At 37.8% G+C, this 20,343-nt stretch overlaps 1 protein-coding gene across 4 annotated transcripts in view; it reads right to left on the bottom strand.

The window, feature by feature from the left end:
* Positions 1-4,294: 4,294 nt before the first annotated feature.
* Positions 4,295-20,343, bottom strand: part of LOC104604008 (histone-lysine N-methyltransferase ATX4-like) — a 33,702-nt gene continuing 17,653 nt past the window's right edge. For 2 of the 4 annotated variants that reach the window (XM_010268215.3, XM_088902176.1), the window contains 11 exons: positions 16,855-17,000; positions 16,551-16,655; positions 14,896-14,960; positions 13,005-13,212; positions 11,752-11,838; positions 11,590-11,646; positions 11,415-11,504; positions 10,030-10,116; positions 6,977-7,051; positions 6,280-6,380; positions 5,653-6,088 (listed from right to left, as the gene is read on the bottom strand). In XM_010268215.3, coding sequence (XP_010266517.1) covers positions 5,998-6,088; positions 6,280-6,380; positions 6,977-7,051; positions 10,030-10,116; positions 11,415-11,504; positions 11,590-11,646; positions 11,752-11,838; positions 13,005-13,212; positions 14,896-14,960; positions 16,551-16,655; positions 16,855-17,000 — 1,112 coding nt within the window. In that variant the 3' untranslated portion in view covers positions 5,653-5,997. Of the gene's footprint in view, positions 4,940-5,652; positions 6,089-6,279; positions 6,381-6,976; positions 7,052-10,029; positions 10,117-11,414; positions 11,505-11,589; positions 11,647-11,751; positions 11,839-13,004; positions 13,213-14,895; positions 14,961-16,550; positions 16,656-16,854; positions 17,001-20,343 lie in introns of those variants that run through there. The other 2 variants (XR_736312.3, XM_010268216.3) reach the window with 2 other exon arrangements.

The following is a 20,343-nucleotide window of genomic DNA, read 5'->3' as shown; positions in this document are numbered from 1 at the left end:
GTTCTTTTATCTATTTGCTGCCCTCGCCATTTTGGTTTAGGCCAAGTTGGAAGTGTTTATTTTAAAAACAAGTGCTTACTCAAATAAATACTTATTTATATTTGACATCCAACTTTTTCAAGTGCATGGAATGTTTGGTGTTTTTTTTTTTTTTTTTTCTCTTAGAAACACTTATTTTTTTCAACTTTAACCCTCATTTTAAGAGTCCGCATGCACAATGATTTAACAGTGTTTTGAACAGTAAATCATGCACATCTTTGTGCTTGAAATTTCAAGGAGTGAAGAAATTATTGTACACGTGGTGCTCTTAATGCACTGTTAAATTATTGTACTTTTTAAAACACTACTGTCTTGAACAATAATTTGTTTAGACAAATTTTTTGAACAACGAAGGATATAAATAGATTCATTCTTAAATGGAATAAGAGGTTTGGAAGATCGCTCAGAGAATGCGGTAATAAAACAGACCCTCTCTGAACCAAACATCTGAAGCTTTGCCCAATGTACAACAGACATCCAAACTTTTGGTAAACCCCGAGCTGAGATTTATCATTTATTGATATAATTTGTAATATTCTCCCAAGTAATGCCCCCCCACAAAAAAAAAAAAAAAAAGGAGAACATAGCTCCACTGTCGCCCCCATTACGGAATTACCCAATCTGCTTATCTTTCAGCTACAAAAACAACATATAAAAATGTCGCAAGTTGCAGAGCAGATGACAGTTCACGATGGCTTCAATTCAGGTGAATGAGAGATGAGCGTGGTATCAGAGAAGGCATTGGCTCCTTTGAGACCAATCCTTCGAATGGATTGAGTTGCATCCCAAGCCACCCAAGGAGCACAAGAGAGTACAGGAACTCAGATCACACTCGAAATCTTACCCAGCATTTAAAATGATCGGGGAAAGCAGATAAATGCAGAACAATTCCTCAATGAAAGAAAGTATGTGCAAGTTCTTGCCTTTGGTCACAAATAATACAACAACTCCAGAGATGTTGCCCTAAAATGGCACACAACACCCGCCATTTATGAAGCAGAACAAAAAAGGGAAAAAACGATAAATCAAAGCACAAAATCATTAAAACGAAACACTGAAATCCAAAATGGCAACGAGCCAGAAGAAGGGCAGTGATGGACTCGTTGGCCCATATGTTCTGTTCTCTTCCAGGAGATGACCGATCACACCACACAATACGGTGAAGAACAGAGCCAAGGCAACAACAGTAGTCTCACTGAGAAATGAGGAGGAACCAAACTTCGATAGGAATACCTGGTTGATCAGTGTGTAGCACAGCTCTGCCGCTGGTATGGTGAGAAGATGGAGAACGGAATCAAACTAACCGGCAAAGGTGAAGATGTGCCGCTGGTAGGAGAAGACAGTGAAGAAGAAAACATCAAATACCCAATCCCTACTTTTTTTACATTCGAAGGGCATAACTGGTATTCTAAAAACTAACGGGGAAAATAATACTAGAAATTTGGGCTTAAAAAATGTCTTTATTTTTAAAATAAACATTTATTTTGAGCTTCTTTCAGAAACACCAATAAGTGTTTAATGGTTTGGTCCCAGCCCAAAAAACACTTATTTTTAAGTACTCCTAAACATAGCCCTAATCAAAGTCACATTAAATATTTGGAATATTAGAGATGAATTAGTCAAAGTAATTGGTTTATTTTTTTTTTAATCATTGATGGTGCTACTAATGATGTAATCGATTTATTATTAAATGTATATGTAATTTTAGATTTAATTAGACCCGAAAAAGTTGTTTTATTTTTGTCAAAATAATAATATTGAGGTATTTGTTTTGCATTTGTCGGGCTTTGCTTTCCTAACCTAACCCAATTTGTTAGCCTCTAACTCAGAAAAGTGAAAAACTCAAAAGCCTTGGGTTATGGGCTTATGGGTAACAACTCAACTCAAAACTCAATGCTTGTCAAATGCCAATCAACAATCTGAACCCGACCTATGTTCACCCCAAAACAAACTCCCCAGTCCCCACCCCACCTTTGGAAGTTGGAAGTATCACCTAGAACAATCTTTTTGAATTCCTCAGCAGATCACCAAATTACCCATTTCAGCCGAATCAACGACAGCAGAAATGTAACTCTAATTTTTTTGAGAGAAAGACATAGGGCTCATTTGACGTGTCTTTCCTCATGGTTTTTCGACTGTTTATAAGTTGGAAATGCCGATTTTTTATTTATTCCTGTTTGGTTCATGGAAGATCTAGCCATCAAAAGACGGTGTGTCAAAAAGACGCGAAAAGCGCATTTCGGGTTGATTTCGGAAAGTTTCGTTTGAGGTTTCCCGTGTCTTTTGCATTTTAATCTCATGCGAAAAGATGTGGGCAGATGCACGGAAAGGCGTGCCTATGCCAAACTGTCTTCAGGCTGTCCAGATCTTGTGTCAAAAGCTCAATGCATCTTTTGACTATCAGAGCTACAAGAAAAATATATGCCAAACAGGCCCATAATCTAATCCTTTTCATCTCATGGGAAGGTAAAACAATGCCCCTCTATCAAAATTTCCGGTACAAAGCCTAAAAGTTATGGTATTCCAATTTCCAAGAAACGGCATCCCTCTCCTCCCGCATTTTGTACAACATTCGGCACATCTCTCTAACCACAACAACAGTCAGTACCAATGGTTTTCAAAACTGAACCGGACTAGATGGTCAGACTGGAAAAAGGAAACCGGTTAGGTCCCAAAATCGGAATTTTACTAAAAAATGTTGATTTAGTCAGAAAACTGCTAATTCGGGCAATTGAACAGTTTGAACTGTTCAGCGGTTTTAACTGTTTTTTATTTTTTATTTATTTTATTTATTTTTTGTCAAAACGGGCCATATATTGGGTTCGAACAATCAGACCGTTCAACCTGAAAACCAGAACCCTAACCGATTCATTGTCCAGTTCAATTTTAAAAACCTTGGTCAGTACACAATACACATGAAAGAAGATTACTGGTTATTAACATATTTCAATCTCCCCTGAGCCCTGAGGTTTCATGTTACCTACCACTATAGCTTAGAAAAATCCCGAACTCGGACCTTTATTTCTCTCCATCCTGCAAGTAATTACTTCCGCTTTTTCACTGTGGATGTTCAAGCCAGCTCATTTAATATTTAAAAATTTTTAATAAAATAAGAGATGTGGCTGAATCATCCACCATGAAAAAGCGGAATTGCTTACTTAGAAGACGGAGCAAATTTTTTTCCAAAATACATTCACTTGGAAATATGTAAAAAATTTATTAACACCATCTAATTAAGTCATGTCCCAACTACGTGGACTTGGCTAATATATATATATATAAACTTATAACTAATCAACAGTATCACAAAATGGTAACCAATTGCCAATTGGTATTCATCAAAATTCAAACCGGGAGGGGTCGAGTTTAAATTACCATTGGTTCCACAGCCTACTGAATGGTTATGGCGTTCGATTAATCTGAATTCCAAACTATCACCTAAAGAAAAAAAAAAGGGTTAACTACTGTAAGGATTTTTAAAACATTGCTGTGTATTTTCACTAAAGATGTTCTAGTTTATAAGAAATAGAATGTGCCCAATCAATGAAAAACAAACAACTGCTTTGATCATAATCAACTATATTTGAAAACAAAATAAAATAAAAAGAGAAGTTTCTATTCTCTAGCTCAACCTCGGTTGATTATTTGCGACTCTGGGCAGAGAGCATAAAGATGTATTTAAGAATTTATAACCAGTAAGACGTTTTACGGGCGGTGCCATTGTGGAGGAGGGTATGTGACCGCACTGGAGGCTGTGAGATCAAATCGTTGAGCCCAAGAACCAAGATCATTAGTTGGTGGGGCGTTGTTTATGGTTACCACTTACCAGTTAGGGATTGATAATAAGTCATCGCTACTGCATTAATCTGCGCTAAGTAAAGCAGCACAAGTTAATTAAGCGAAAACCAACAAAGGGGAGAAAAAGCTCTAAAGCCCTTGATTGCTGCAACATGTTAAATTTTCTAGAAAACAGTCACTGTGCACAGCTTGGGCGTAGAATGTAACGGGGTTTCTCATAAATGAAGAAACTTATAGTTGATGTGTGTAGCCCACTAGCCCTTTTGTTATGGGTGGGAACCCGCGCAAAGGAATCCAATCATCTCTTTCCTCGCTTGAGCATCATATACAGAATTCAACATTTGCTCTTTTCTCAGCCATGGATATTAAAACAACGTCACTCATGTTACTGTTACTATTAAAAAGAAAAAGAAAAAAAAAAAAAAAAAAGAAAGGTCTGCCCATGTTGACATTTTCAAATTGAATTTTGGTTCGCAACTGAACCTGCCTTGCATCGACAATTAATTAAATGAATAGACAAAACATTAGTACTCAATGGTTTGCTCTTGAATGCCATTAACGAAACCATTGACCAGATATTCTTTTCCCATCTCCAACTCCACCTGACTCAAGGGGCAGATTGATAACAGATGAAGTGGCTAAACCGAAGCCCTTTTTTCATTTGTGGTATATGAAATTTCACGTCTACATTCTGTGCTTCTAATGGAAGGCTTCGATTTTGCTGCTCAGGGAGATGAAGTCTACAAGTACAATATGGAGTGGACCCATGAGAGCTTGGTTCTTTTAAGGGACGGAAGTATTGTGACGAGGAGACCGTACGCTTCTGGGGGATTTAGGAGAAGTTGCTTGTATTGAAAACAGAGAGTTTCAGAGGGAGTTGTGAGGAGCAAATCCCGATTCGTTTCAGAGACGCTGTCTATTGACTCTGTTAATGGAGATCGGCAGTCGGTACTTGTGTGTCCGCCGTAGTACAGTGACCTCCGGACGAGACTGTAACAACCCAGGATTGCACCCTCTCCTCTTTGTGTGCGTGCGTGTGTGAGAGAGAGAGATCTCGGAGGTTGCGACTGGTTGGGTGGTTCACTGGGCACCGCCACCGCTCCTGCATAAATAAAATGAAAGTTCGTCACGCAAAATTTATCGTGATTAATGCAAGAAAAAAGATCGAAATTTCAACTAAAAAACCTACCTTCCAGACAAACCCAAACCCAATGCCTACATCAGTAAGACGGACCCCCTTTAAATCTTATTTTCGATGCTCTACATTATTTTGATGATGTTGCACAGTAGTAGTTGCTTTTATTTTATAAAAAAAAAAAAAAAATCACAGATCGAGCATCACCACCCCCCCACCAAACCCAATCACCATTAGCGGGAAACATTGCTAAATCCCCGATAAGAACAAACCTTAGGGCGTGTAAATTACGTACTCACAGGCTCTTGGGTGTTTTTCTAATGGGGATCCATGATAAAACCAGCAGACTCGGATTCCGCCTTTTCGGAGCTTCCCACACCCACAGAATTGTAGACACAGAAGATTTTTCATTTTTGAATTGAATGGGTGGGTTTGTGTAACAGATTAACAGGGTTTCCTCCATCCCCCCATGTCGTCCGAGTTCGGCGATTACATAGCAGCAACCAGCAATACAGAGAAAATCAACGGCATGGTCTAATGAACCAAAGATAAAAACATGTTCCCGACTGTCAAAAGTATTAACAATCACTTATCCGGCACTTCCATTCAGTTCGTGACAGGTATCCCATATTCCCATTCACACGTGTAACGGAACACCGAACACGGCACCGGTCAGAGACTGAATAAAAATAAGTGCAACAGATCCCGACTATATATATATATCTTTGAAACACATGTACATGAAGATGAAAGTGTCTCTACAGACTTTCCTCTTTAGGAAATATGGCCTCTGTTAAGAAGGGTAGAAAGAAATTAATTTAAAAAGGATAAAAGCTGTATGAGAATTTACACAAACTGGGACAGGCAAAATACCGAACAGCACCAGAAAACGTTGAGCCCTTATTGAGCTTTGGAAACAATTGGCGGCGAAGATACAAACTTGGCAAGTAAAATTATGAGATCTCTCTCACAAGGGGAGATGGGTTAGTGCCCCAGGTGGAGAAACAATGGGAATCGCGTGTAACCTAGTTCATAAATTCCCTGCAGTTGGGTGCTTTACACAGGCAGGGGACCTTGAACTCATCACATTCATCAGGATCAAACAAGTAATCATACCTGTCAACGCATAGACAAAACAAACGAGATCATGCAATGAGCTTGATCAATTTTGAAGGCTTTACATGGCAAAACACCTTGTGCATTGACAATATAGTCAAATGCTTGTGTTGTGCGTTCAAGGATATAGTTTCTTGGAATTCATGCATACAGTCACAAAGAAAGAGAGAGAGTAGGGGAGGAAGTAATACGTTAGCTCATCCCCAGCAGAAACATTGTTCTTAGCAATGAGTACAATCCGGCTCTGATCATCACCCACACTCATTATCCTTGCATAGCAGTTTGGCATGCACTGCAGCAACAGCATGTAATTGTTCAGAACAATATCCAAAATATACCCTGTATAATAGCTGAGATGAAGCAATTAATTGTATTCTGCTTTTTTGGGGACAAGTTTGTCATCCCATGTAAGGCTGCATTTGGCATTCCTTTATCTCCTTTTTGCTGTTAAAAACTCAGTGTGTTCATAGGGGCATTTTAACTGAAAAAGGAGATCAATCCTTAAAATAAGGAATGCCAAATGCAGCCTAAATGTTCCAAATAATTATTGTCCTAAATTTCGTTATCATTCCATTGAATAATATAATAACTGATTATCTTCATAAATTCTATATTACACTTCTGCCATCGAAAGAATATCAAATCAAATTCATTCTATTACATTTTCTAATCCCCTTTTTCTCTAGATTTGGGTGCTCCACCTTTTGCTTCCCTCCCTTCAGCAAATAACTTTGATTTAATAAATATGTTTTCCAAAAATAGGCAATGAGGCCTTCCATGAACAGTGTTTAACGGTTTAAGAGTTAAAAAGAAATAATTAACCAACAGACATTAAAATATAAACAAATAAAGGCATTCTTTCTGAATCCTGGCTGTTCAACAACTTACAGAATGGTTAATCAAGCGTGCTATATTCCCCTTGTCTGTGGCATCAACCACCACCTCTTCACTGATCTTAAATAGCTGCAGGGAAAACAATGTCAGCCACAATTTTAGGAATAAAAGTAAGATCAGAAAGTGTATGAAAGCGACTACCAAAAAACAAATACAAAGAGTATGCCTCTAGAAGCAAGCAAATGCTATTGCACAGTAAGAAGGGGAAAATGATGAACAAGGCAAGATATGACAAATAGAATATGCCTCTAGAGATCTTGTTGTTGTTGAACCTGCCACCCATTTCCATCCCAAAATGTCCACCATGGTAAAAGAATCAAATTAGTTCATCTTAATGCCTTGAATTATTACAATTCAAGACAGAGCCTAAGCATTACAAATTTTCTCATTTATTCTCAACAGTCCAAAATACCATTGTCCTTGTACTAAACATAATCTTGCCTCTTTGTTCTGTTGGACAGTGTATGCCCTTAGTTTCATTTTCTTGCTGGTGTAAAAAAATGGGATTAATAGGTGGTGAGTCCAGATCTTCTCCTCACACCATCCTCACAGCATGTTCCAGCTGTACAGCAGGAACATCTCCCATAGTTTGTTATTATTCATGGGAGATGTTTCCAATACACAGTGGGATGTGACTGTGAGGTCTGTGAGGAGCACACCCCAATTCGTGGTAAGTAGTTTTTCTGTTTGCATTACAAAGAAAACAGATATGTTGGGGTAAATGCCAATATGGTCTTTTCCTCCAAAGACTCACAAGTGCGAAATTTCAAAGATAAACCTAACAAAAGGCCCTTTTAGTGGCACACTAACACCAATCCACCATATCTCGTTTACCAAGAAAATCTATCAGGGATTAGGACGAGAAGTGGGTTATTTCAAGAAAGCAGAAGTAAAGGTCCCCAAGTGCTTAGGAGACCAAATTCTACAATTTGATCGAGTTGGTTCAAGGAATACATACACCTAAGGAGTTCACTAAGTTCATAGAAACAGGCACTTTGGATTCACTCAACCTTCTCCTGAGACCAACCTCCTAGGATATCCTGGAGGACAATAAGGAAGCAAACTGAGACACAGTTCTGTCTTCGAAAGAAGACATCAAATACAAAATTGGATAGGTTCCTTTTAGAAGACTCTCTCTCCCCACCAAAGATCTTCCTAAAATGTCACTTTTATTTTATTGTCAGAACACAAGAAAAGGGGAAGCAAACCTAATCTTGTAACCAAACCAACTCCCCAGCAATTAGCATGCATTCCTTGATTTCTATAAAACTCGGCCATGTCCAAAGAGAACCTTCAAAGCCATTTTCCCAAAAGTGTAGCCCAATTTATATCTCGGCCAGTGCCAGTATTGATCCTTTTTTTAACTTTTACTTACCTTCCTCCATGTGACAATTTTTTTTTTAATGAATCTATCAAGTGTAGAAAATGAATCTGTAAATTGAATGTGTAACCATTAATGATTATCCCTCTCCTACCAATCCTCCACCATTTAATCAAACCAGAATTGTCTGCATTAGGGATGTAAACCAGTCAGCTTAAATGGTAAGCCTGCCTTGACCCAATCATAGTAGATTGAGTTCAGGTCAATCTTGATGAAGTGTCAAGTCAACTGACTTAAATTGAATCTAGTCTGAATCTGGCTGAATTGGGACAAGCCCACAGGTCCCACACTAAACTTTTTTTTTTTTTGATCAATAACACTTTCATTAATTCATCAATAGAAGTTTTACAAAAGGAAGACAAACACGCTTATCTTCCAAGAGCAACAAAGAATCTCAAGAAAAGGAAAAAAGAAAGAGAAAAGAAAGAAAACACACTAAAGTTACAGCTTGGCCCAAAAAAGTGAATCCCTTTCTGCCCCTTGTTTAGCTAAACCGTCAGCTAGGGAATTAGCCGATCTTTTAACCCAACGTATCTTAACCTCCATCTCCCGCACCAGCCACTTGAATTTCCTCCTCTCATTATTGTACTTCCATAAGCCATTGTGATCTTTAAGCAGCCACCCTATCACCACCTCTGAATCCCCTTCAATTAAGAGTTTCCTGCTGTTCAACTCCTTAGCTTTTTGGACTCCTTCCATAACTGCAAATATCTCAGCTCTAAGGGAGTCACCCACTCCAATTGGGCCTGAGAGCATGGCAGAAATGACACCATTTTCATCCCTAAAAACAGCCCCAATCCCCGATTGTCCCGGATTTCCCCTACTACACCCATCAAAGTTTAATTTCACGAATCCACTAGGTGGAGGGGTCCAAGCCACACTCATTACTAACGTAGTTTGTGTGCAACTTGCAATTTCACCCCACTTCCTCAACATGTCATCCACAGTGTAATCTGTGAAAAGCTCCAAAGATTTCAGCCACTGTACCGCCCTAATATGAATGATAGCCCTCAGATCTGCTGCTCCTCTTTGAGCTTCTGAGAATATCCTGTAATTTCTTTCTTCCCAAAGTGTCCAACATACTGCAGCCCTTAGTCCTCTCCACAATGTCCTTCCCCTTTTTATCCGCCACCTGAAAAAAGAAGGGGAAAAAAGGCCTTGCAAGTCTGACGGGGGGTTCCAACAACAACCAAATAGGGACAAAGCCCATTCCCAAATTGACCTCGCAAAATGGCAAGACACCAGTAGGTGAAAACCAGTCTCCCCATCCGCTTTACAAAGAACACACCACTAAGGTCCCACACTAAACTTCACCTATCAGAGTATCAGTGTCACTAAGTCATAGTTTTCCTTTTCTATGTAATGGTGTTTTAATGTTGCTGGTTTAGATATGTTGGTGATGTATAACACAAATTTCTCTTCTTGTTGGAAGATTGAAAAAATATTTTTTCTTTAAATGAAACTGAAATCTATGTCTATAAGCCTTCAAAAATACACAAATGGCAGATATTTTCAATGAAATGTTCATGAAAACTTTATGACAATTGACATAATGACATTGAAGATTTTGTAAATATAAACCTTCATCAAGAATAGTACTGTTCACGGGTCAGAGAAGGTTGGAATTAATTGACTCGCATAGAAAAGAAAGAAAGAAATAACTCACATAGCAATCTTTTCCCTCCAATCGATAACGTGCCTCCCTCAGATCTGCAACACTACGCCTGACTTGTTCACCACGATACTCAATAACCTGGAAACAGGCACATGCATTTCAAAATTCAGATATGTTTAAGAAGAAACAAAACTAAGGAAGAAATAAGTTGTACACCAGATATATGATATATCAAACGCAATATGCACTGCATACAACATTGGTTACTACATGGACAAAACATTTGTTGAATTCAATTAAGAATAAGTTACAGAAAAGCGAAGGGAGGTAAACTATCTCAACTCCCCCATAACAAAGAAAAGAAAAAGTACAGAGTTAGAAATAAGCCCAAAACAAAGAGTCCCTATTCACCCCTTGCTTAGCTAGCCCATCAGCGAAGGAATTTGCAGTTCTTTTCATCCATCTGTACTTCATCTCAACATCCCTTGCCAACCAGTTGAACTTTTTCCTCTCATTGCTGTATTTCCACATTCCAATCTTATCTTCCTTTAACCAATTTACCAATACCTCCAAATCACCTTCAATAATCAGTCTCCTAATATTCAGTTCTCTTGCCGTCTGAATCCCTTCCAAGGCTGCTAAAATCTCAGCCCTAAGAGAGTCGCCCTCACCAATCAGGCCAGAGAAAAGGGCTAAGGCATTCCCTTCCTCATTTTCAAAATTCCCCCAATACTGTAGCCCTGGATTCCCAATGCTACTGCCATAAAAAATTCAGCTTTATATAACCAGTAGGAGGGGGAATCCAAGAAGGATTTATGACCCTTTTAACCTGGTCAAGTAACTTTTAACATTTTAAAATTAAAAAAAAAAAATGGTATATCATACTTAAAAAACCTGTATATGGTTGATGTTTAATTAAATATGGCAAGATATTAGTATTGAGAAAAAACACTTAGCATGGAAAATTAGATAATAAAAGCATGATAAGAATATCAAACAGGGTACCTAAACCCATATTTGTATTAGAGTCTCAGGGATCTTGGAAATGGAGTCATATCCCCATTTCTTGTATCCATGCCTATGTGGATATCCATATACAGGCATTATAGAACTAGAGGCCTAGTTAACTGACCACAGCCATCAAATATTATATAAAGCTATCATGTGTTTTTTCATCGCTATATGAAGCTCTTATATGTCAGTGCTTGCAAGTGGCAACTGGCAAACAATAAAATATCTGCATGTATAGCACATGAGGAATATAGCACATTTGATAAACAATATGTGTTACACATACAAAGACCAATGTATCTTTAAAGACACAAGTCCAGAGACACTCAAGAAAAGAGTTGGGGGAGGGGGGCTCAATCCTTAAAAACTCAGAATGTGTCATGCAAAATGTAATTTCAGAAATCACCTTAAGGTTCAAAACATACCATTTCTCCCTCTTGAATATTTCGATGTGCAAAAAGACCCCATCCATGTATACCAGATCTACCAAAGCAAACCCTATCATTTTCGGTTCTCTGCACAAACATAACCACAAAAAATGAGAAAGGTCAAGTAGTGAAAACTACTGATAGAAGCATGAAAAAGGGGGGTATAATTTGCCTGCAAGTGATAAAGGCGTTCCCTGAATGTGGAAAAAGATTTAACATCCTTATCTTCCTGTTCATAAAAAAGCAAAAAAAATCATGGATTTCAGTTTCCAGTTCAAAGAAGGTCAATGAAAAAAGAAACAAGAACACCCTGTATGACATAACAAAAGGTTACCCTAAATGTGTTCAGGCATTCTATTGCATCTAAAGGATGATGGCAGGGCCCCTTTACACGATGGGCAATTGCTTCTTCTCCCATACGCTAACAAGCAGAGAAATGAAAATAACACAATAATCAAGTCAAATTTGTTACAATATTAAGAATGCCAATTACTGAGAGATCTCCAAAGCAAATAATCAACCAAATTAAAAATTCAATCAGTCTAATCTGGATCAATCATTCTCTTCTAAACATCCAATAAAAAGAATGCATATTGGATTGTTGGAATCATTTGATTACCCAATCTTAATCCCTCTATATTGGGACCACATTAATTGCTACACATAGTTAAAACATTCAAACATCTTATCAAGCAGGTGCTTTAAATATCCTCTCCAAACAGTAAGTTTATGAACTATTATTCTTCAATCCACCGAGAAAAAGAAAGAAAATAATGCCGAAGTGCATGAGGGCTGCACCAATTTGGACTTTAAGATAAAAACAGCACAATCTTTAATGGAAAGTATAATCTAAGGAAACAATAATACAGTCAGTGAAGGGGGTTCATTAAATTAAAACGTTGGACAGCTTTTCTCCTTTCTCTACAGATAATATCCCAAGAGAGTGGTAGGTTTTTGCCTCTTCTTCAACTTCAAGACCAAAGGTTTCAGCACTGTGGACGTGATTATTGGCCAACCAAATCAAACTAAAGTTTGATTGATATAATTTAAGCAACCCTGGTATTTGAAGAATCAGAGGAGTATTTAGAGATGAACATGAAAGCATAATAGCCATGCACTCCAAATCCATAGGCATTGGAAACTCCACAAGAGCTGAATTAGCAGCACAAGGACTAAGAAAGGCCAGGCTAACAAGTTGTGGAAATTTGAAGGTAGAAGAGGATTCAAAGGTGGTGGTGGACTGGCTGAAACAGAAAAATCAAGAACCAGCATAATACCGATATAATGAGACAGATTAGAAGTTTAGCAAGGGAAAATTCAAAGGTCAGAAAATAGCTTGGTGAATAACATTTTCTCAGGTTCAAAGATCTGCAAATAGCTTGGTGAATGCCCTCACCAAGCAAGGGAAAACAGGACTCAGCTGTTTTTGGCTGATGCAATAACTCGTCCTTTTTCACATACTTGTAAAATCCCAACAGTTACCAATAAAGGAAAAAAAAAAGCTTCGCTTGTGAGTTAAAATAAGTAATTTTCAGACAAATAGAATTATCTTTTAAACATTCATAAGGTACTTCAAATATAGTGTACCTTATTTTTTGATCTTTTATATACCCGGCACCTTGCAGCAGATGATGGCTCAAACTGATCAGCCTCTGAGGTTGAATCTTCTTGAAGGTTTGCTCTCTTAGACGAAATAAGCCTTGAAGCATTCTGCTTCTTATTTTTAAGCAGGTTTTTGGCAGAGAAAACCCCTATTGGAGTTTGTATGACTAGAACAGTATCTGGGTTTGGGGCCCTGCCCAAAAATAGAAGATAAGTCATGAAACCTTGATAAGCATGTAATACACATCATATGCTTCGCAGAAAGATAAAACCAGATTTAATGGTACACATAAATCTCAACATCCCATAAGACTATAAGAGGTTTGGCACTGAAGATTAGAGCAACTTCAGGTCCAATAGCAAAAGGTAGACTATAAAAATGAATGGAAACTAAAGTCAACAGCTAGCAGGTATACCACCACATTGGACTGACCCAAAAAAATGAAGAAAAGACTAAATTAGACAATGGCAAGAAGGCAATTGCAGAGAAAGGCTACTAGTTCTATTTTGTGCATAAAGCACATGGGTATCCATGTCTCTATTCCAGTGATTTAAAAGGCACACCTAGGCACATAGGCGAGGCGCATTCATCTTAATAAAATATCTTCTTAAGATGCAATTAAAATTATAAAATCATTATTTTTTTGTGTGAAAACTAAGAATTTAGGACCCTAACATGAACTTGTTTGAGCTTGCCTCAAGAGGCCTTGCACAAAGGCAGCTCGTAGAATCAGGAATGTAATATGTACATCACATTAGCTACTTGAAGTAATGCAATTGAGGAGAAAAAGAGATTGTGGGTTTTACATGCTTGAAAATGTTTTATATGTTTGATTTTATTTTTAAATTTTCATTTGAATACGCTTTACATGTTATGTTTATGTATTTTAATTTTTTATGATAATTGAATGAAATTTATTAATCAACAAAGATAAATAGTACAAGGTCCTCAAGGAGAGGCATGAGATGCAACCTCTCCAAGCTAGTTAAGTACAGCTTTCCAATTTACTATAACAAGTTACAATGTAGCACAAAAAAGACCTTCCCTGGAAACCCCTGTTTGGCCAAAGAATCAGCCATAGTATTAGCCGACCTGCTTACCCATTTAACCTCAACTCTCATATTACTGGTTAACCACTTTACTTTTTTTATGAGGTCTTTGTAGCCCCAAATGGTAGCATCCGGGTTTAGAAGCCACCCTATTACCACCTGAGAATCCCCTTCAACTAGGAGATGTTCCACCCCAAGCTGGTTGGCAATCTGGATCCCCTGTACAACAGCTAGTATTTCTGCCCTTGTAGATAATAGGTTTTTTAAAACATTTATTTTAAAATTTAAGTTTATATTTTTATTAATATTTGTTTTTTTGCATTTTCTTTTGAATTTTTTGGCATTGTTTTGAATTTACTGACTTTTATTTTTTAGCTTTTTTTTTGTATTTTTTGCGCCTCGGGTGCAAAGAAGTAACATTTGAAAAATGTCGAATATGGCATTGACAAAATGCAGATTATCAAAATGAAAGGTAGTTTCAGTTACCAGATATTGGAGTGACCCAAAAAAAGAAATTAAGAAAAGACCAAATTAGACCATGGCAAGCTTGAGGCAATGGTAGAAAAGATTACTAGTTCTATTTTGTGCATAAGGTATAAGGGTGTCCTTGTCCTTATTTAATAATGTAACGCTTGAGACATGTCAAATATAGGCTCCAAGTCCTAAAAGAATTCGTACATGTTTATTTACAAAAACCCATTTCATTTATGTTCACACAATCCTATGTGAGTGGGATTTGTCTCAAAACCCAAGGGAAGGCTGGAAGAAGCCATCTCCCCGCCTACAAATAGATGAAATGTGCAATGATGAAGCATATTACTATTACCTGTGGTAAGCACAATATGAGACCATTCTTGTAATTTGCCTCCCACTTTTCTCCAAGCAATGCAACTGTAATTTTAACAGTGTAAACAGAATGAAATGGCATGATAACCACACACACACACACACAGATACAAGAATCTTTCAACTGATTCGGTGTCATTGTGAACTTGAAGAAACTGGGAGAACCAGTAAGAAAATAAAATATATTCAATGAATCTTCAAAGTATTCATCTAACCTCTTCAACAAATACACAATATTAAATTCAATGCAACTCTATACTACTGATATATAAATAACAGGTAAAGAATTAAAAGCCTCAAAAGATTGAATTTTTCAACTAGTTAAGACCAGAAGTCACCAGCATCTCAATTTGTATATGGTTTACGCCCTTATAGGTGACCAACAATGTCATTAATTGAACTAGTAGGAAAAGGTCAGAGAATTGATTAAAAAAACATAAACTAGAAAAGAACTTTTTAACCCTAAAGGACAGGATTGGAGATTATATAAAAACTTAGGGTCCCTTTACTTCGCAGCCCGAATCAGAATGGTCTATTCCCATAGTCTGTTTGGTTGAGACAGGACTCAGAATGGGAATTGGAATCAGCTGGAATGGGATTTCATTCCCAAGGGAGGGGGAGGGAATTGCCATTCCCTTAAATGGGGTAATGCCATTCCACCAGGAATGAGAATTGGATTCTGGTTCCACCTAACCATTCCGATTCCAACTCTGGACCCCTATTCCCGGAAACCGAACGGGCCCTTAATAAGGAATTTCAAAATCAATGAAACTCTAACAAGTATAAGAAAACTAATAAGCATCTCCCTACTGCAACATAAACATCAAAATACATTGCACTCACACTCCAATAAAAAAAAAACATTTAATTGCTTGCAGAATCAATTTTACAAAGTTTCCAAAGTTTCACTTTTAACTTGAAAATTGTACAAAAGTATCAACCAATAATTAGGCATGTATAGATAACCCACACAGATAATCTACCACTATAAAACAAGGTTTTAAAATGTGAAGGCAAGACGTCAGATGTTTCACTAACCTAAGGCGCAAGGCGTAAACCAAAGAACAGGTGCAAGCCACCTAATCTTATATTTCTTAATTAAAAAACAATTCAAAATAATAGCAAATAAATAGAAAAATTAGGTTAGTTCCCAAAAAAAGAAAAATTAGGAAAACCTTGAAAAAATTATAGTTGTAATATCTAATTAAAAAACCATCACATTCAAATTTAAGAAAGTGATACTTAAGCATGATGCGATCCATAAAGCTTAATATCCAATTGCCAAATTCAAATAGACAAATGGTTGATGGGAAAGGAGGATTTCCCCTCCTTTCTATGATGCTAAGTTGTTAATATATGATGAGGAGCATGTTAATATGGTAGCCCCTCAATATTTATAACCCTTTTATTGTTCAAAAAGTGAGTTAAAAGGGACAACCCATGAAGCATACGCTTACAATATAAAGTGCAAAGGAGGTGTTTTATGCCTCCACGGTATGCCTAAGAGCCTTTTCCTAGCACCTTGCCGGGAGACTGCTCCAGGATTACGCTTCCAACACATTTTAAAACACCATTCCAAACAACTTAAAGCAAATATACCTTGACTCCGCATACAAACAAAATTCTGTAACTTACCTCCATGCGATACCCTGCCCTCGATGCACACATTGCATGATAATAAGTAGAACACTTGCAACACTGAGTGCAGGAACCATGCATTTGCTTGCAAATCACACAGACCTGACATCCATGGCAAACCAATGACCAGTTAATATCACATTCTTCAAATATTCAGGTAATTGTTTGTATAAAGAAAAGTATTGATTCATTTATCCATCTACTTAGATATATCGCCACCATATACTCATGATCTTTTTTTCTTTAGAAATAAAAAATTCCAATAGTTTATAAAGCATTTGTAGCATTGAAAGGGTTGTACCTTTACAAAAGAATTTGATGGAATTCTCAAGATCCCAACAGCAGGTTCCATTTTCTCATCACTAGAGAAAGAAACTTCAGGTTGAAACCAAGCGCATGTGACATGAACCCACAACGAATCAACATCAGTTGGCTTCAGAGCACCACCTAAAGTAAGAAAGAGTTGAAAGAAAATAAGATCATATCAAAATCAAGCAACATGCAGAAGCCATCAAGTTGACAGCAGTTAAATGCCTTTTTATAATAAAATAAATTTTTTCCTAAAAGAAAACACCAACTAAAGCTCATCATTTACTATCAAAAAACTAATTAAAAATCAGCACCAAGAGATGGAAACTGTAAAGAGACTGGGCCGAATGGGTCCTAGTATCTTCTCTTGTAATATCTTTTCTTTTATTGTTGGCTAATGGGCATCTCTTAATGGGCCTGTTATTTCTTTTTGTTTAATTTCTTTATGTTACTGCCTAGCTGGCCGCCCACTTAAGGGCATACTTGTCATTACTCTAACTTTAATTCTTAATAAAAAAGGATTAGAGGAGAAAGGGAAGATAATTCGATTCTTTGTTCTTCTTCCTTCTCTTTTCGCCATCTTCTTCTCTTGTGTTGTTGCTCTTACTTCTCTTCTTCCTTTTTCTTCTAATTTTCAAATTTACACCTAATATTTGAGGACTGATTTACATCTTGGTATCAGAGCAGGTCTATTTCTTCCTTTTTTTCTTTCTTCTTTTCCCATACACCCTTAGATTAAGAGAGTGTATGGAGAGATAGATTCTCTATAGTTCAGAGGATCTTTGGCCTAGTTGGTAGAGGGTTTGGAGAATTTAAATCTGGATGGATATTGCCAAGAAGCGTTGTTGTTCTGTTGCTGCCCAAAACCCTAGCCGATTAGAGATTTTCGAAGGTACAAGTAAAGGTGAAGCTTTGGATATGGTGCTCTATGCTTGGGAGGTGTCTTGTGACTCCTAAAGGAGGGCGGTTCAGGTTTGGAAGAAATTGGGAAGTTCTGTTAGGAGCGGCTGCATCTTCTCTCTTCCTCCCCAACAACTGGATGGAGTAAAACCTTAGTTTTCAAGCATCTGGATTCTGGTTTGACTTCAAGTAAGTTTATATAGACAAAATTTCTGGTTCTTTGATTTTCGTTTGATTAATGGAGCCATACGGAAGTGAGTTCAAGCAAGTGCCGGTTTCAGGCCTTGGCTCGGTAGATTCCGTTTTGATAGGTGTAACCACAATCAAGCTAGATGGGACAAATTATCTTGCTTGGGCACAGTCTATAAGAATTTATGTCTGTAGTAGAGGAAAACTCGGGTATCTCACAGGTAGTAAAGTGAAACCCGAAGAGACAGACCCTGAATTTGAGAAATGGATGCAAGATAACTATACTGTCATAGGATGGTTGGTCAATTCTATGCAACCTCATATAAGTCGGCATTATCTCTGGATGTCTTCGGCTAAGGAGATATGGGACAGTGTTACTGAGACCTATTCACAGAAGTTGAATGTAGCCAGAGTCTATAAGTTGAAAAGTGATGTGAAGAACCTAAGACAGGGGGAGAAGAGTGTAGCAATCTACTACTCTATACTGAAATCCCTATGGCAAGAAATTGATGTTATGGAGACAGTTGTATGGGAGAGTAAGAATGATGCTGAAATGTATAGGAAGTTGGTGGAGAGAAATAGGGTGTTTGAATTTCTCACTGGATTCAACCCTGAGTTTGACATCATTAGGCAAAATATCCTGGCCAGAGATGAGGTTACTCTTTCCCAGGCATATGTTATGATAAGCAGTGAGGAGAGTAGGCGGCAAGTTCAGTTGTAGGGTCCACCTATAGAACGCTTTGATCATGCTGGAATAAAGCCAAAGGGTCCTACTGAGAAAAAGGAGCAGATATGTGAATATTGCAAGAAACCGAGGTATACAAAGGACACTTGCTGGAAGCTTCATCCTGAGCTTCTTCCTAATAGGTTTAAGAATAATAACAGCTCTAAGAAGGGTGGTCAGGTAGGAAAGCCTAAGGCAGCTAATGTTGCTACAGTACCTGAAGGAGGAAATAAGGAGAGTGAAGAGAAATCAACCATTGAGCAATTGGCAGCAATGAAGGCGGATTTTGAAAAGTATGGGAGGCTACTAAATCACTTGGAAGCTATTGTTTCTTCATCTCACTCTTCCAGCAACAACACATCATCTTCATCAGCATTTGCTCGCTCAGGTATTCGTGCTTCTGCAAATCATGCTTCAGTTTCAAGTAATCATAAAATCCCTTGGATTATTGATTCCGGTACATCAGACCATATGACCAGCCTGTCTAATCTCTTCTGCTCATACCACCTTCTCTCTGGCAAAGAGAAAATATCCCTTGTTGATGGGTCTCTTGCTCTCGTCTCTGGTAAAGGAGATATAAAGACCTCTGACACCCTTTATTTATCCTTTATCCTTCATGTCCCTAAACTTAACACAAACCTTTTATCTGTTAGTAGCTTAACTAAATCCATGAATTGCAGCATAACCTTTTTTCCCACTCATTGTGTTTTTCAGGACCTGCAACCTCAGAGGATGATTGGGAGTGGCCATGAGGCGAACGGAATATACTTGTTGGACACACCGGATCGAACTGAATCTCGAGCTTTGGGACCACCTCATGGAGTTGCCTTAAAGTCAGTTTTGTCAGAGTCTGTTAACAAAGTCTTGTTATGTCACTTTCGGTTTGGTCATTTGTCATTTTCTGCTTTGAGTCATTTGTTTTCAGATATGTTTAAGGGAGTGTCTTTATCGAGTCTTCATTGTGAGTCGTGTGAACTGGCAAAGCATTGTAGACATTCTTATTCAGTAAGCAATAAAAGATCTCTTTCTCCTTTTCATATTGTTCACTCTGACGTGTGGGGGCCATATCATTTGCCAACTATGGGGGGTTACAGGTACTTTATCCTTTTTATTGATGACTACTCATTACACTTGGATTTATCTCATGAAATCCAGGGATGAAGTACCAGCTATTGTGCAAAAATTTCATGAACCTCACCCAGTTTAACACTCGTATCAAAATATTTCGTTCTAATAATGCTAAGGAGTATTTTGAAAGAACCCTCTCCACCTATCTTGAAACTTTTTGGGTTATTCATCGAAATTCTTGTTCCTACACTCCACAACAAAACGGGGTGGCGAAAAGGAAGAACAGACATGTGGTTGAAGTTGCCAGATCCCTCTTGTTTGCATTCCATGTTCTTATAAAATTTTGGGGAGATGTTGTCCTTACTGCTACTTTTTTGATCAACCATATGCCCTCTCGGGTCCTTGACTTCAAAACCCCCTTTAGCCTTCTCTTCCCGGATGAGGATATTTTTTCTCTTCCTCTCCGTGTTTTTGGGTGCACTTGCTATGTGCATATTCACAGTCATCAAAGGCACAAGTTTGAACCTAAGGCTCATAAATGTGTTTTTCTGGGATATGCTTCCACACAAAAGGGATATTGCTGTTTTGATCCAGTTCGTG

The sequence above is a fragment of the Nelumbo nucifera genome, chromosome 3, assembly GCF_055504915.1.
Source record: "Nelumbo nucifera cultivar China Antique chromosome 3, China Antique-T2T, whole genome shotgun sequence".
NCBI classification, from domain to species: Eukaryota; Viridiplantae; Streptophyta; class Magnoliopsida; order Proteales; family Nelumbonaceae; genus Nelumbo; species Nelumbo nucifera.
Note: the sequence above shows the minus strand (reverse complement) of the source record. Positions and strands in the feature narration are given on the sequence as shown.